This window comes from Bufo bufo, chromosome 10, assembly GCF_905171765.1.
Source record: "Bufo bufo chromosome 10, aBufBuf1.1, whole genome shotgun sequence".
Lineage (NCBI taxonomy): Eukaryota > Metazoa > Chordata > Amphibia > Anura > Bufonidae > Bufo > Bufo bufo.
This window is the reverse complement of record NC_053398.1, coordinates 16363143-16381792: the sequence shown is the minus strand read 5'-3', so window position 1 is coordinate 16381792 and position 18650 is coordinate 16363143. Positions and strand designations below refer to the sequence as shown.

The window sequence follows — 18650 nt, the reverse complement described above, 5'->3', positions numbered from 1 at the left end:
AGGACGCGTCTCCGTGGAATGTGATAGATGCAGGTAATATGGATTTCAATGACATTTTGCATTTTAATAAAAGAGACATCCTGTGCCGGCGCAGAGTGGACGCGGGGACCCGGTGCCGCCGGAGTCTTATTAATCTTTACCCAGAGAGGATTCAGCAGCGAGGACACTCAATAATGTATATTCCTCATCATTAACACTATGCGCAGCTTCTTGGGAGACGTCTAATAGCAGCAAGAGGTAAGTACAGGAAGAAGACCTGGCAGTCTTAAAGGGGTTGTCTTATCAGATTGGTCGGCTCTTACTCTCTCTAGCAGCCTAGGAAGGGGTAAGCCTTGTAAGTATTGCAGGTACTGCTTCATTGAAGGGGTCGTCTCATGTCAGCAAGTGGCATTTATCATGTAGAGGAAGTGAATACAAGGCACTTACTAATGTATTGCGATTCTCCATATTGTCTCCTTTGCTGGCAGGATTCGTTTTTTTCTTCACACGGCTCGTTTCCATGGTTGCGACCACCCTCAAATCCAGCAGCGGTGGTCGTGCTTGCACACTTTTTCCTACAGTGTGCAAGCACGACCACCGCTGCTGGATTACAGGGTGGTCGCAACCATGGAAACGAGCCGTGTATAATGTGATGGAAAAATGAATCCAGACAACAAAGGAAGCAATATGGACAATCACAGTACATTAGTAAGTGCCTTGTATTCACTTCCTCTACATGATAAATGCCAGTTGCTGACATAAGAGGAACCCCTTTAATGAAGGGAAAACATCATCACCCCTGGTCCTGTCAATCAAAGTGCAGAGGGCGCGGCAGTTACAGAGAGAGCGGAGCCTCTAGGAGTAATGACAACGCCCCCGTTGCTCCTAGAGGCTCATTTGCATATATTAAAACATCAGTTTTCTCAGCAATGCGGGCACATATGAACATGGGACCAACACAGATGCCTTCAGCTGCCAAGTGCACATGTAACAGGTCATCCAGTGTCATAGGTACAAAACTGCTGACAGATGCCCTTTAAAGGGGGCTTCTGGTAACAGGTTAGGTCTGACCTGTGGTGGGACTCCCGCCACCTATGCCGGAATGCAGCTCCATCCAGTTCACTTGAGCTGCACAAGGACCCTGCGACCAAAGGACATGACATCACAGCCCTTCAAACAGCTTATCTTTGGGGGTGCTGAGAGGTGGACCCCCTAATCTGATACTGATGAGCTATCCTAAGGGTATTTAACTTCTGGAAAGCCCCTTTAATGCATGTGTATGCTCTCCCGCCAGTAAGGAGGCCCCGGCCCCTGTATTTCTCATATCAGTCGCAGCTTCCAGGCTAGCTCATGCTAATTGCATTGGATTAATTACAGTAATTATTATAAAGCAGGTATAATAGGATGATGAGACGGGATCCCCTCCGAGGCTCCTGCCCTTATTACCGTCATTTTGGCTTAATCTAAGTATTACCGCACATAAAAGCCGCCGCCTGTGTCACGCCCCCTGCTGCAGCCAGCCAATCATTGCACCGACAAACCACAGGAGATTAACATCTCTCCATTTTAAAGGGCTTTTCCTGTTTAATGTAAATACAGTTTAATCAGGATAAAAACAACAAAAAATGAAGTCGACTGCATTTGTAATATAATTTACTGTTCCATTCCCCGCTTGCTGTCAGCGAATAGAAAAATGGATATCCTGCTGACCCTGCTGCAGGGCTAAAAATTTTGGAGAATCTTTTCTTAGGCCTTTTTTCCGTTTTTTGCATTCCGTATACAGACCATATACGGAACCATTCATTTCAATGGATCCGCAAAAAAAAAAAACGGAACGTACTCTGTATGCCTTCCGTTTCCATATTTCCGTTTTTCCGTTCCGTTCAAACATAGAACATGTCCTATTATTGTTCGCTTATCCGACAAGGATAGGACTGTTCTATCAGGGGTCAGCTGTTCCGTTCCCCAAAAAAACGGAATGCACATGGACGTGATCCATATTTTTTGCGGCTACGCTTTTTGCGGACCACAAAATACTGAAAAAGGGCTCATGCACACAAACATTTTTTGCGTTCCGTATACGGGCCGTATTTTGATTCCGTATACGGAACCATTCATTTTAAATGGGTCCGCAAAAGACGCGGACAGCACACAGAGTGCTGTCCGCATCTTTTGCGGACCCATTGAAATGAAGGGTTCCGTATACGGAATCAAAATACGGCCCATTCCGTGGCCCGCAAAAATTATGAGGCATGGCCTATTCTTGTCCGTTTTGCGGATTTCTATAATGGGCCTCCTGTTCTGTTCCGCAAATTGCGGAAGGCACGCGGGTGGCATCCGTTTTTGGCACGGTCGTGTGCATGAGCCCAAAGCCATATGGCCGTGTGCAAGAGGCCTTAGGCTTCTTTCACATTAGTGTTAGGCCTCTTGCACACAAACGTATTTTCATTCCGTTTCCATTCCGGTTTTTTCAACGGGTCCGCAAAAAAAAAACGGAAGTTACTTCATGTGCATTCTGTTTCCGTATTTCCGTTCCGCATTACGGACAAGGATAGGACTGTTCTATTAGGGGCCAGCTGTTCTGTTCCGCAAAATACGGAATGCACACGGACGTCATCCGTATTTTTTATTGGCTCCGTCGTTTGCGGACCGCAAAATACATACGGTAGTGTGCATGAGGCCTTAGGATTGTCCGGCCTGCCGGATCCGTACTAACACTTGCACACCCGTGCTGCCGGAAGTCTGCTCCGTCCCCATTCGCTACAGTGCTGCGTTTTTTGTCCGTACGCCTCTCGGCATGTTTGCTGTGCTGCGTCGCATCTCTGACCCGTCCCTATTATAGTGAATGAGGCCGGAGGGGACTTCCAGCAGCACGCGTGTGCAAGCGTTAGTACAGACAGCCTGCCAGACGATCCTAATGCTAATGTGAAAGAAGCCTCAGGCCTTTGTTGTGCTCTTCCTCTGTTGTTCCTCCTGGAAATGGACGAGTGGGTTGATTATGGGCTGTTACTATTCCTCTTATCAATATGCCATATACCGATTCTGCATTTCTTTTATAAACAGTTAAAAAAAAAAAGAAAAGAAAAAAGAACAGTCACGATTCAGAAGATGAAAGGCGACGTTACCACCAATCCCCGGAGAGGGGGCTTTACGATTTAGTCTCTTTCACAGGTTTCAATTATCTGGAGCTGGGGATCATTCAGTCTCCAAACGGATTCATCTCTTTCAGCACATTTGTTACATCCACAGTGTTACGTTGTGTAAACACTGCGCTGTAATACACAGGGGTGTGCAAGGAGCAGGGGTGTCAATATGGAGCATGCAACTTAGGGAGATATAGAAATGCGGGTTTGATAACCTTGTAGGGGTATATGGGCAACCCGGAGAATGCCAGGGATCGGGCGAAACATGTTGGGGGGGGGGGCCGTGTATGAAGGGATTTTATATCCAGCTATTGTTTGTGCTAACACTAAACTGTACAATTAATGTAATCCATCAATGAAAAGGGACTAGTGGTAAAAGTGCCAGAACCACAGACTAATACACTACCATAGCCGGCTGGGTTAACTTAATGAAATAAAGAGAGGTTTTACTAATATAGGTTATGGGATAAATGTACATTGGGTACTATGAGCCGTAGGGTTGCCAGTTTCTATTTAGGAGAACCTAATAACATTAATTTATCTGGGTCAGAATTGTTGAATTTATAACATCCTGGATTATACTCCAGAGCTGCACTCACTATTCTGCTGGTGCAGTCACTGTGTACATACATTACTTATCCTGTACTGATCCTGAGTTACATCCTGTATTATACTCCAGAGCTGCACTCACTATTCTGCTGGTGCAGTCACTGTGTACATACATTACTTATCCTGTACTGATCCTGAGTTACATCCTGTAATATACTCCAGAGCTGCACTCACTATTCTGCTGGTGCAGTCACTGTGTACATACATTACTTATCCTGTACTGATCCTGAGTTACATCCTGTATTATACTCCAGAGCTGCACTCACTATTCTGCTGGTGCAGTCACTGTGTACATACATTACTTATCCTGTACTGATCCTGAGTTACATCCTGTATTATACTTCAGAGCTGCACTCAATATTCTGCTGGTGGAGTCACTGTGTACATACATTGCATTACTTATCCAGTACTGATCCTGAGTTACATCCTGTATTATACTCCAGAGCTACACTCACTATTCTGCTGGTGCAGTCACTGTGTACATACATTACTTATCCTGTACTGATCCTGAGTTACATCCTGTATAATACTCCAGAGCTGCACTCACTATTCTGCTGGTGCAGTCACTGTGTACATACATTATTTATCCTGTACTGATCCTGAGTTACATCCTGTATTATACTCCAGAGCTGCACTCACTATTCTGCTGGTGCAGTCACTGTGTACATATATTACTTATCCTGTACTGATCCTGAGTTACATCCTGTATTATACTCCAGAGCTGCACTCACTATTCTGCTGGTGGGATCACTGTGTACATACATTACTTATCCTGTACTGATCCTGAGTTACATCCTGTATTATACTCCAGAGCTGCACTCACTATTCTGCTGGTGGAGTCACTGTGTACATACATTACATTACTTATCCTGTACTGATCCTGAGTTACATCCTGTATTATACTCCAGAGCTGCACTCACTATTCTGCTGGTGGAGTCACTGTGGACATACATTACATTGATTTCTCTACCTGAGTTCTACAGTATATCCGGGTGACACTTGGATGCTCCATTCACAGTGCGCATTAAATGGGTAACTCTCCAACATGATCTCTCCACGGGCGGCTTGGATTACCTCCCCACATCCTATGGAAGAGGAAAACAATCATTTAACCATAACCACCCCGAGTTAAAGGGTTTCTGTCACCCCATTAAACAGTTTTTTTTTTTTTCATTAATAATAATCCCTATAGTGCGATCTCTTGATACATAATAAAATTAATCATTTTGATTCAGTAGATTTAGCTAAAAAACGATTTTTAAAATATGCTAATTACCTTGCTACCAGCAAGTAGGGCGGCTACTTGCTGGTAGCTGCCGCATCCTCCGTTCGTAATAACGCCCCCTCGGCATGCTGATTGACAGGGCCAGGGAAGGGAATCCTTCTCTGCTGGCGCTGTTCGAATTCGAAATCTCGCGCCTGCGCCGTACCTGGCTTCAATCGGCGCAGGCGCACTGAGAGGCGGCCGCTCGCTCGACCGCTCCATCCTCAATGCGCCTGCGTCGATGACGTCATCGCATACACCCGGAAGAGAAGACGCCGGCGTCTTCTCTTCCGGCGTCTTCTCTTCCGGGTGTATGCGATGACGTCATCGACGCAGGCGCATTGAGGATGGAGCGGTCGAGCGAGCGGCCGCCTCTCAGTGCGCCTGCGCCGATTGAAGCCAGGTACGGCGCAGGCGCGAGATTTCGAATTCGAACAGCGCCAGCAGAGAAGGATTCCCTTCCCTGGCCCTGTCAATCAGCATGCCGAGGGGGCGTTATTACGAACGGAGGATGCGGCAGCTACCAGCAAGTAGCCGCCCTACTTGCTGGTAGCAAGGTAATTAGCATATTTTAAAAATCGTTTTTTAGCTAAATCTACTGAATCAAAATGATTAATTTTATTATGTATCAAGAGATCGCACTATAGGGATTATTATTAATGAAAAAAAAAAAAACTGTTTAATGGGGTGACAGAAACCCTTTAACTAAAATCATTTAGTGCAAGAAATAGATGAAAACCCTCTTATTCTTCATATTGGTATATAATGCAATGAGGTGTGTTAGAGCTCCCTCTACTGGTCACATTTGTGTACTGCGTTGTGTCTGTTCTGTATTTAGTGATATGTTAGGTTGTAAGATGCTTTGAAACTTAAGAGCAATGTGTGTGAATCTGATCATAGACTTAGTTCTGATTTGATTATTTGCCATACGAAAACATCACTATATTTCTTTGCACTTGGGCTGGAGGGTCACAGTTGTAGGCTAACCACAGTGTGGATGGGTCGTTGCATGCAGTGACACATAGAAGGGGCTCTATTTGTAAAAAAAAAACACACAGTGGGAGATCACATTTGCATAGTGCACACGCTGAGAGGTCTGAGATGCTCACAAGGGGTTAGGGATCACTATGGTAGGATGATCATTTTGTAGGGCATTGCATGCAGTGACATGTAATGGGGGCAATATTTGCAGGGATCTCACAGTATGGATATGTCCTTACTTATTGTTTCTCTTGGCTCCACACATCCTGAGGGTTGTGACACAAAAAGACAGTTTAAAAAAAAAAAAAAAGCTACATAGCGATATTCTGTCACAAGAAGTCTATCCTTTGTCTCTATGTCGCCATCCTGTGGTTGTGTTGTGCATTGCAGCCTTTCAAGGGTTTTGGTAGCAAGTTGCAATTTTGTATCGACATTTATGGGAGTCCTTTACCAAATTCGAGGAAAGATCAGGCTGGTCACATGTGGGTCGTATGTCCGTGTTCACATATGCGACATACTGTGCAATACCCCCTCCCCCAAATGTAAAGATGCCTTTGAATAATTCCTCCGTGTACATTAAAGATACAACGCTCCTCGTGACTTCCAGCAATGCAGGAGTTAAGGGCCTCCCCTGCATTTTCCATTCTTATCTCCTGCTGCTAAAATTAAACAGAGAAGTTGCTGTTGTGGATTTTTTTTTTTTTTTTGCTGTTTCCATGGTAACCGGTACCACTATACCGAGGATCGCTGCCTATTACCTCGCTCCCTCTTACTAAACCCCTCAGGGGCGCAGAGTGTGAGGTTAATGTCGCAGTTCATCAATGGTTGCGCTATAAATAAGCCAAAAATCCAAAAATATGCATAAAAGGCACATTCCGGGTGACAGCGGCCCCCGGTGTTTTCTCATCACATATGGTTTCTCCGGGAACAGAAATTTGACAGCTGTGCCACAGCGTATAGATCTGCCCGCAGTGCGTGCAATTTCTGGCGCCATAACGGTAGATAAAAGGTGAGAGCAAAAAATATTGTCATACGGCACTGTAGAAAAAAACGTATCTTAGCTTTTTTCCCATTAAAACCAGTGGAGAAAAAAAGCTGCAAAAATATCAAGACAGTTTCGGGCAGGGGAGACAGTGTCAGCGTCTATTCTGCCAGTTTCCACATTTCAAGCAGTTTCTGCAAAGAACCATGGGTATACAGAAAGAGACAGCTCAGGTTTTCGCCATATCAATAGACCATCAAAATCTGACTTGATGGTGTCCGATACCCTGCGCCCCTGCCGTTCAACTACATAGCACCGTCCATGGTGTAGTGTAAGCACCAGCCTAGGTGAGCTCCCATGGTCCTGGCCACCAGAGAGGCCAGGGCTTTTTTCCTATAGTGTGAAGCATGACCACCACTGCTGGATTGCAGGGTGGTCATAACCATGGAGACAAGCGGTGTATAATGTGATGGAAAGATGAATCCAGCCAGCAAAGGAGGCAATATGGATAGTAACAATACATTTGTAAGTGTCTTGTATTAACTTTCTCTACATGATAAATGCCACTTGCTGAAGTGAGAGAACCCCTTTAAGAATGCAGCCGATTCGCATCTATGTCATGTTGATTATTTGTCCCGAAATTATTTTCCTTTAAAGAGCACCTGTCAGCCGGATCATTTAAACCAGTAGAGTTGATCCTGCTGATTAAAATGATATCTGTCTTGTGAAAATCTGTTGTGGGGATCCCAAGAAAAAATACTTTTTACTCTTAATGCAAATAATGGCTTCTGTGCAGGGTGGGCGGAGCCTGAGCTTTTCAGCTTTCCGGTGCTGGCCACGCCCCTCAGTACACTGATGCCCTTTTTTGTATAAATAATGAAAGGTTTTTTTCTCGGGAATGCCACAACCGATTTTCACAAGACAGGTAGCATTTTAATCAGCAGGATCCATCCTACCTTTGTGACTTAATAGGATCCTGCTGAAAAGTGCCCTTTAAGTCCAAAATATCTTCAGGGGGTTAACGAGAAACAAAGTGGCCCATTACTCTCACTGCCTTATTCTGCACATTTGCTCTTTTGTGCCTGTGATGGAATAATGACAGCTATTTACTTAAGATCCAGGGCCATGCTAGTGCGAGCAGACGGGCAGATTCAGTCCAAGTAACAGAATCTCCCGGTCCTCCTCTCATCCCACGCCAGCGCATACGGAGTATAGACTTAACAGCAGCCTGATCAAGCATAATTAGCAGTTAGAATGCGCGGCAATTAAAAAATCCTTCAGCCTGGCCAAGATGGAGAAAAAGTCTAATTAATAGGCTTTTATAATGCAAGCCTGCAGATAAAGTGTTCCATTCTGTAAAGAGTAGGGGGTAGAGGGAGGGCCGAGCCAATAGGGGGGCTCTGTGTATTGGGCTGATTCCAAGCTCCCAAGCATTGAGGCTGTCACATTAGGTACCGCAACAAACACAAGCAAGCTTAATTAGTAAAAAATGAGACAAAACTATGACAATAAACGTATATAGATGTAGCAGAGCTGGGATCGTTAGTTCATCTAATTTTAATTTCAGTCACAGATGTGTAATACTTAATATCCCCTGTGGGGGCACTGTAGGAAATCAAACAGTTTAGGATCTTCCCACAAATCACAGGCGATCACTGGGAACTCTAGCTGTGAGACAACCTATCATCAGTTTATTGTTAAAGGATCCACCTAAGGGCTCATGCACGCGGTCCGCAAAAAACGGATCCACAAAAAATCCGGATGACGTCCGTGTGCATTCCGTATTTTGTGGAACGGAACAGTTGGCCCCTGATAGAACAGTCCTACGCTTGTCTGTAGTGCAATGTAATTTTTTTTGCGGAAAGAAAATACGGACGTACAGAAACGGAAGGCACACGGAGTAACTTCCGTTTTTTTTGCGGACCTATTGAAATGAATGGTTCCGCATACGGTCCGCAAAAAAACGGAACGGACACGGAAAGAAAATACATTTGTGTGCATGAGCCCTAACACAAGAGACTGTTGAATGTAGATACAAAATGCTGTAATATTGCAATGACAAACACAGCTCTGCTACATTTGTGTCGGATTCATCTTGGACCATTGTGCAATTCAGGAAATCTTTTATGCAAATACGTTGTTACCTCCCAGTCAAGGTAGGCAGGGGTGCGCCACCAATGAGGCGAGGTGAGGCGATTGCCTCAGGCAGCACCAGTTAGGGGCAAGAGGGGGGCAGCCGAAGGGGGATTATCTGTTTCTGCAGTACAGTATTGGGAAGCACAGTGGGCACAGTATGTGGCGCTGTATAACCCTGCATGTTTTGTAGCTCTGTATGTAAGGGCTGGAGGGAAGGGGTTAGGTTCAGAAATTGGCATTGGGGGGTTGGGGTGCCGTTTCAGTTTTCTCCCCAGGCACTAGAAAGGCTAGGTGCACCCCTGAAGGTGAGGGTGCATACAAATGAGATGGTGCAGTGCCACCCGGTCAAAAATTGCAAGACACAGTCTTGCACCTTTTACGGTAATGGGCACCATTTTGCATGGTTTTTGGGAACGTAGAGTTGTTACAGGTGTTGCCCAGCACACTGCCAGCCCATGGGAATGCCACCAAAGCAGCAGATGTGACCCCGCTCCCCCAATCCAAAGAATGTTTGAAATCGCCATCATTATGAGGGTGCCATCATAAAGCAGCAGGCAGATACTTCCAACCGTGGGAGGGCTGGAGAGGACGTTATCAACCACCTATGACCGGTCAAGTAGAGAGTTCTCATTTTTGATGATACTTACTCATGCAGTCTCCACCGTACCAGCCGACCCGACACTCCGAGCAGTACTGACCCTTCACATAGAAGTCATCCAGCATCCTGCCCCACGACCCATTGTTACAGGACTTACAGTTTTCAAATATAGAACATCCTAGGAAAATGGGGCAATGTTATTAGGAAAGAGTCAAAACTGCCCTACATTCAGTCTATGGTACAAACTGCAGATCACATTATATTCTTATACATAAGAGCAGTATTATAGTAGTTGTATTCTTGTTTATAGGAGCAGTATTATAGTAGTTATATTCTTGTACATAGGAGCAGTATTATAGTAGTTATATTCTTGTACATAGGAGCAGTATTATAGTAGTTATATTCTTGTACATAGGAGGCAGTATTATAGTAGTTGTATTCTTGTTTATAGGAGCAGTATTATAGTAGTTATATTCTTGTACATATGAGCAGTATTATAGTAGTTATATTCTTGTACATAGGAGCAGTATTATAGTAGTTATATTCTTGTACATAGTGGGCAGTATTATAGTAGTTATATTCCTGTACATAGGAGCGGTATTATAGTAGTTATATTCTTGTACATAGGAGGTAGTATTATAGTAGTTATATTCTTGTACATAGGAGCAGTATTATAGTAGTTATATTCTTGTACATAGGAGCAGTATTATAGTTGTTATATTATTGTACATAGGAGCAGTATTATAGTAGTTATATTCTTGTACATAGGAGCAGTATTATAGTAGTTATATTCCTGTACATAGGAGCAGTATTATAGTAGTTATATTCCTGCACATAGGAGGCAGTATTATAGTAGTTATATTCTTGTACATAGGAGCAGTATTATAGTAGTTATATTCGTGTACATAGGAGGCAGTATTATAGTAGTTATATTCTTGTACATAGGAGCGGTATTATAGTAGGTATATTCTTGTACATAGGAGCAGTATTACAGTAGTTATATTCTTGTACATAGGAGACAGTATTATAGTAGTTATATTCTTGTACATAGGAGCAGTATTATAGTAGTTATATTCTTGTACATAGGAGGCAGTATTATAGTAGTTATATTCTTGTACATAGGAGCAGTATTATAGTAGTTATATTCTTGTACATAGGAGCAGTATTATAGTAGTTATATTCTTGTACATAGGAGGCAGTATTATAGTAGTTATATTCTTGTACATAGGCGGCAGTATTATAGTAGTTATATTCTTGTACATAGGAGCAGTATTATAGTTGTTATATTATTGTACATAGGAGCAGTATTATAGTAGTTATATTCTTGTACATAGGAGCAGTATTATAGTAGTTATATTCCTGTACATAGGAGCAGTATTATAGTAGTTATATTCCTGCACATAGGAGGCAGTATTATAGTAGTTATATTCTTGTACATAGGAGCAGTATTATAGTAGTTATATTCGTGTACATAGGAGGCAGTATTATAGTAGTTATATTCTTGTACATAGGAGCGGTATTATAGTAGGTATATTCTTGTACATAGGAGCAGTATTACAGTAGTTATATTCTTGTACATAGGAGACAGTATTATAGTAGTTATATTCTTGTACATAGGAGCAGTATTATAGTAGTTATATTCTTGTACATAGGAGGCAGTATTATAGTAGTTATATTCTTGTACATAGGAGCAGTATTATAGTAGTTATATTCTTGTACATAGGAGCAGTATTATAGTAGTTATATTCTTGTACATAGGAGGCAGTATTATAGTAGTTATATTCTTGTACATAGGCGGCAGTATTATAGTAGTTGTATTCTTGTTTATAGGAGCAGTATTATAGTAGTTATATTCTTAACCATATTTCTTTTTATTGAAAGAAAGCAAAAGATCAGGGTCGAGACCCATACATGACATTACAGTGGCGGTGACAAATCTCCATACATTCATCCAGCATATACATCATGTATAGACATTACATGCAATCTTGCCATAGTCAATAAGAGATAACAAATAAAAATGTAAAAGGGAAGAGGGGAAAGGAACAATCAGGAGGGAGAGAAGGGAGGAGGGGGGGAAACGAGGAAGTGAGGAAGCTTCTGTTCTATCATGTAAAATTCCTATGAGCTTTCCATGGGGACCACAATTTTAAGAAGCGGGCACGTGAGTTAGTCTCCCAATGCGCAAGCTCCTCAAAACGGTAAATTTGATCCACCTTATCAGTCCACATATGGAGAGTCGGTGGGGAGTCATTCTTCCACAAAAAGGGAATAAGTAGCTTAGCTGCTGTAAGCAGCATCGTAGTTAGGTTATGCTTAGAGGGGGTGAGAGAGCTGTTAGGGCACCATAAGAGCACTAGTTTAGCATCTATTGATATCTTAGTGTTGCATATTTGGTTGACCACCGTCTCGATTGATTTCCAAAACGGTTGAATCTTGTGACAAGACCACCAAATATGCGACAAAGACCCAACACCTGTACCACATCTCCAACACGATTCAGGGACCTCAGGGTTTAATTTATGCAAAAACTCGGGTGTTTTATACCATCTACTGAGAAGCTTAAAGGAATTCTCCTGAATCCTCACACAACGACTGAAGCCGTGTGAGTGGGATAAGATGAACGCCTTCTCCGGCTCAGTGAGAGACATGGAGAGCTCACGCTCCCAAGAGACCACATAATGTAGCTCTGGGGGTAATGAAGAAAGTATTTCTTTATACATCTGGGATAACGGTCTAAAGGGGGGTTTAGTAGCTAAAACCCTTTTTTCAAGCCAGGAGGGGGAACCATGACCTGCAAAAGGCCCAGTACACTTTTTAGTGTCTTGCTTAAAATCTGCTAAGTGGAAAAAAGGCGCAGCTTTAACCTCAGGGAGGTCCACCACTGAATCCCAGTTCAAACTGCCGTCCGGGAGAAGGACATCTCGCAGAGGAATGTCAGCGAGCTTAGACCAAATCCCGGAGGGGTTCAACACAGAGGGGTGAATGTGGCTCTGCAACAAGTTAAGTGGCATACTAGGGTTAGGAAAATTAAAAATGCGAGACTGAACCATTTTGGACCATTCAACCAGCATACACTTCCAGACTGGAGAGGAGTAGTAATGACTGGCCGAAAGAGGCCTAATGCCCCATAAAGTAAGTAGTTCTTGGTCCGTGAACAGCACCTTTTCAAGGCGGGAACAAAGGGAAACGGAGTGACGAGTCATGATAGCTACGCATCTACAAAGCTGTACTGCATTATAATATAATTTCACATCTGGCATCCCAAAACCACCAAACCTTCTGTCCCTTGTGAGAACCGAATAAGCTATACGCGGAGATTTCCCGTTCCACAGGAAGCGTGTGAATACTCTCCGTAGTTCTGTAAAATATGAGTTTGGTAACCAAATAGGGAGCACTTGCAGCAAGTACAAAAATTTGGAAAGAATAAAGGTCTTAAGGTAGTTCTTTCTCCCTACCCAGGAGACAAATGGAAGCTTCAAATTTTGTAAATGCGTACGCACTGTTTATAGTAGTTATATTCTGGTACATATGAGCAGTATTATAGTAGTTATATTCTTGTACATAGGAGCAGTATTATAGTAGTTATATTCCTGTACATAGGAGCAGTATTATAGTAGTTATATTCTTGTACATAGGAGCAGTATTATAGTAGTTATATTCTTGTACATAGGAGCAGTATTATAGTAGTTATATTCTTGTACATAGGAGGCAGTATTATAGTAGTTGTATTCTTGTTTATAGGAGCAGTATTATAGTAGATATATTCTTGTACATATGAGCAGTATTATAGTAGTTATATTCCTGTACATAGGAGCAGTATTATAGTAGTTATATTCTTGTACATAGGAGCAGTATTATAGTAGTTATATTCTTGTACATAGGCGGCAGTATTATAGTAGTTGTATTCTTGTTTATAGGAGCAGTATTATAGTAGTTATATTCTTGTACATATGAGCAGTATTATAGTAGTTATATTCTTGTACATAGGAGCAGTATTATAGTAGTTATATTCTTGTACATAGGAGCAGTATTATAGTAGTTATATTCTTGTGCATAGGAGCAGTATTATAGTAGTTATATTCTTATACATAGGAGCAGTATTATAGTAGTTATATTCCTGTACATAGGAGCAGTATTATAGTAGGTATATTCTTATACATAGGAGGCAGTATTATAGTAGTTATATTCTTGTACATAGGAGCAGTATTATAGTAGTTATATTCTTATACATAGGAGCAGTATTATAGTAGTTATATTCTTATACATAGGAGGCAGTATTATAGTAGTTATATTCTTGTACATAGGAGCAGTATTATAGTAGTTATATTCTTGTACATAGGAGCAGTATTATAGTAGTTATATTCTTATACATAGGAGCAGTATTATAGTAGTTATATTCTTATACATAGGAGGCAGTATTATAGTAGTTATATTCTTGTACATAGGAGGCAGTATTATAGTAGTTATATTCTTGTACATAGGAGGCAGTATTATAGTAGTTATATTCTTGTACATAGGAGGCAGTATTATAGCAGTTATATTCTTGTACATAGGAGCAGTATTATAGTAGTTATATTCTTGTACATAGGATCAGTATTATAGTAGTTATATTCTTGTACATAGAAGGCAGTATTATAGTAGTTATATTCTTGTACATAGGAGGCAGTATTATAGTAGTTATATTCTTATACATAGGAGCAGTATTATAGTAGTTATATTCTTATACATAGGAGCAGTATTATAGTAGTTATATTCTTGTACATAGGATCAGTATTATAGTAGGTATATTCTTGTACATAGGAGCAGTATTATAGTATTTATAGTCTTGTACATGGGAGGCAGTATTATAGTAGTTATATTCTTTGTCAATTGTCTTTTTATTGAAAAGCATATCAAAAGAGATGTTTACATACATTGATGCACAAATCAGAGTTATTACAGACAAGTCTAAAGCGTACTTTGACAGTATAGTGCATAGTATACATATGACATATATAAAGTGCATGTCTTCAGAGCAAGGTCATCTAGAACCAACTAATTGACATTTGGTGTGTGACCTGATGTAGGTAGGTCAAACAAACATATAGTAGTAGTAGTTATATTCTTGTACATAGGAGCAGTATTATAGTAGTTATATTCTTGTACATAGGAGCAGTATTATAGTAGTTATATTCCTGTACATAGGAGCAGTATTATAGTAGTTATATTCCTGTACATAGGAGGCAGTATTATAGTAGTTATATTCTTGTACATAGGAGCAGTATTATAGTAGTTATAGTCCTGTACATAGGAGCAGTATTATAGTAGTTATATTCTTGTACATAGGGGCAGTATTATAGTAGTTATATTCTTGTACATAGGAGCAGTATTATAGTAGTTATATTCTTGTACATAGGAGCAGTAGTATAGTAGTTATATTATTGTACATAGGAGGCAGTATTATGGTAGTTATATTCTTGTATATAGGAGCAGTATTATAGTAGTTATATTCTTGTACATAGGAGGCAGTATTATAGTAGTTATATTCTTGTACATAGGAGGCAGTATTATAGTAGTTATATTCTTGTATATAGGAGCAGTATTATAGTAGTTATATTATTGTACATAGGAGGCAGTATTATAGTAGTTATATTCTTGTACATAGGAGGCAGTATTATAGTAGTTATATTCTTGTACATAGGAGGCAGCATTATAGTAGTTATATTCTTGTACATAGGAGCAGTATTATAGTAGTTATATTCTTGTACATAGGAGTCAGTATTATAGTAGTTATATTCTTGTACATAAGAGGCAGTATTATAGTAGTTATATTCTTGTACATAGGAGCAGTATTATAGTAGTTATATTCTTGTACATAAGAGGCAGTATTATTGAGGTTACATTCTTATACGTAGGAGCAGTATTATTGAGGTTACATTCTTATACATAGGAGGTAGCATTATAATAGTAATAGAGTTTCTCAAGACAGAAAAGTTGTAGTTTAATACCTGGGTGTATGAGGCAGGAGTCACACTCATTATCTTCATTCCTACAGCAAGGGATGCTATATCCCACCTTCTTATTGCCTCCTGGACACACACACTCCACCGGATCATATTCACAGCAGTCTCGGCACATGATATTCCACTCAGCTCCAGGACAGTTTTCATTAATCACTGTATATTCTGGGCAAAAAAAAAAAAAAAAAGAAAGACAATACATTAATATAATGGAAGAATATGGAAAATTTGCAGGGGAAGGAAATGACCGACATCTTCCTATATATAATCTGCATTGTTACTGTGTATTTGGGGGGCAGAATTATCTCATTATAATTAGAGGGCAGGATTACAATGAATGGTAACATCTCTATTATACAGTGGGAAGCAGAAAAAGCAGGATCACACAAGTGACCAAAGATGTTTGGGACAGCTCATCTCCTCCTCCCTCTTCTGCATATAACACAGAGCATGCCCACAACACTCTCGTCTTAGAAGTCATTTTCTGACTGAGGTTTCTTATGTCCAGGCGCCTGCTACACAGCTCATGGTTTTTACTATTGAAGCAGGATGGCGGTACTATATTTACTATAGAGCAGATGATGTGTTTTCCATGACTCACAAATTTAAAATTCTTCCTCCAGGTTCGTAGTTTTATCCATTACAGTAGATGACTATTACAACTGCTGGCATTCACCACCGTTTACTAACACAGAGGTCTTACGGGTAGCAGAGCTGAGTTTGTTCAGCAACAATACATCATCATGTGATAGCCTTGGATCCTTAACGAATGGTTTCCCCGATCTCAGAACGCAGAGCTCCTAGTGAAAAGCCTCTTAGATGCCATGGTAATAATTAACCATGGCATATGAGGGGTTGAATGTCTGTGATTGGCGTTATCGCCGATCACAAACATTAGCCCCGGATGTCTGATATTTTTCTGCTGTGTGGAGTGGGAGCCATCTTTAAAGACTCAACATCCGCTGTACGCAGGATGTCGGGAGGGGTTTAATGTTTGTTGATGTAGACCAGGAATCCTCAGCAATGTGGCTATATGTAATGTAGTAATATTAAAGGGAAAGTCACCATCCACAGTGACTTGTAGTTCTAGCTCAGCTGAATGTAATAATACATTTTACTTAGAGATCCGCTGCTTCATTCTGGAGAAAAAGCCCTTTATGCAAATGAGCAGTTAAGTGCACTGAGGGCGGGCCCAAAACACTCTGTGCATCTTTGTGCTTACTGCTTCCCTTGCAAGCCCCTCCCTCTGCTTCTTGATTCCTGCATAGACATCTCACCTTGCCCTGTCAATCACGAAGGAGCAGGAGGGGCTGGCAGAGAAGGAGGGAGGAGCAAAAGTGCACAAAGTGTTTTGAGACCGCCCTTGGTGCACTTAACTGCTAATTTGCATATGGATTTAAAGTATTTTTTTCTCCAAAATGAAGCAATGAATCTGTAAGTGAAAGGAATCACTATATTCAGCAAGACACTGTGCCTGGTTTATTGGCAAATTTTCTGGTGACGCACTCCCTTTAAGAAATGTTCTAGTTCATCTTGGTGAAAGGATTGTCCAGGAATGGAAATCAGAAACAGCGCCACTTCTGCCCATGGACTATGTCCGGTATTGCAGTATTCAAGTGATTAGAGCTAAGCTGCAATACCAGACACAGCCTATAGACAAGAGTGGCGCTGTTGCTAAAAATCTAAAGCAAAGGTTAGAAAATAGAGCAGAAGTTGCATTGTTATGTAAATGAGTTTCAAACTACCACAGTTACACAAAACCCGCACTACAACATCAGAAAATAGACCGCCACATAATTGTAACGCGATTTCATCCCGTTTCCTTCCGCTGAAATAGGACTGAAGAACTGCACGAACTGCAAGGAAAAATTACCACGATCCGTCGCTTTAAGACAAGAAAACATTAGCTCATTCTGGGAACCAGACGGAAAGCTCTTACAGAAGTCTGACAACCTCTGACAACTCAGCCGGTACTCACTTGAAGCCCTGGGGTGGGCAGAGATGTGGACGGCGCAGAGGTAGAACAGAGCCAGACTGGTCCTGGCTGTCAGGGTCATGGTGCCGTCTGTGATCCCAGTGCAGGCGCTCTGCGTGGATTCAGGGTCTCCGTCTCTTCATGCTTGCAGCTCCGGGGGCTCAGGTTTCACAGTTGTATCATACCGCCAGTGACACCCTCACCGAACTCTTCCACTGGGGTCTTCCAGACTACGTCACCCCAAAAACACTCAGCTGTTTTAACTCTTGGTGGCCCTGAACCGAAGGAGCTGGTGGTGGTGGGGAATCCTGTACCAGGTGGCGGCGGTATCTGAGGTCACTGACTGAGCAACAGATTCCTGCCCAGGCCCCACAGACAGGAGCGAGGGGCTATGCAGGTACCATCGGCGGACGGAGAATCTGTCTGAGGCAAAGGAGACGTCTACATAATTATTTGTTTCAGACCCCGTCCTGACCTGGCATGGAGTCTGGAAAAAATTCTCGGCTCCTCGTCCAATACATGTGTTTGCAATAACATACATTCCTCATCATTGACGCCATACCCCCAAAAAAACTAATTAAATATTAACTACCGGTAATTTAGAGTGTGCGTAACAGTGAAATTTGTAAATGGGAAGTCCCCGAGGACCCTGGATTGGAAAGCTGTAAATAAACCGGGGTTAGTTGTTCCAGGTTTATCTATCTTGTCCTGCTAGGGCTCATTCACACCAGTGCTCCGCTATATGGCATTTCAATAGGTATCTGCCACCGTGCTAACCTCTAAAAATGGTCATGTATTAGATTGGTGAGGGTTAAAGGGGTTGAACACTTTTGCAATTGTGTGTCTCCATAGAAACAGACTACAAACAAGTCCACGGGGCTGCATTTCTCATGACAGTGAGGTTATGGTGCGAGCTGCTAGATTCCTCCGTGTCTCCCACAGGGAATTTATTCAGAGAGGAAGGAAAAATAATCGCCGACC

General features: G+C 41.7%; 1 protein-coding gene across 1 annotated transcript in view; it reads right to left on the bottom strand.

Moving 5' to 3' along the window:
- Window positions 1-18111, bottom strand: part of PAMR1 (peptidase domain containing associated with muscle regeneration 1) — a 41976-nt gene extending 23865 nt beyond the window's left edge. The window contains exons 1-4 of the mRNA XM_040410673.1: window positions 17673-18111; window positions 15683-15859; window positions 9742-9870; window positions 4702-4816 (exon numbers count right to left, since the gene is read on the bottom strand). Coding sequence (XP_040266607.1) covers window positions 4702-4816; window positions 9742-9870; window positions 15683-15859; window positions 17673-17751 — 500 coding nt within the window. The 5' untranslated portion in view covers window positions 17752-18111. The remainder of the gene's footprint in view (window positions 1-4701; window positions 4817-9741; window positions 9871-15682; window positions 15860-17672) is intronic.
- Window positions 18112-18650: the final 539 nt, after the last annotated feature.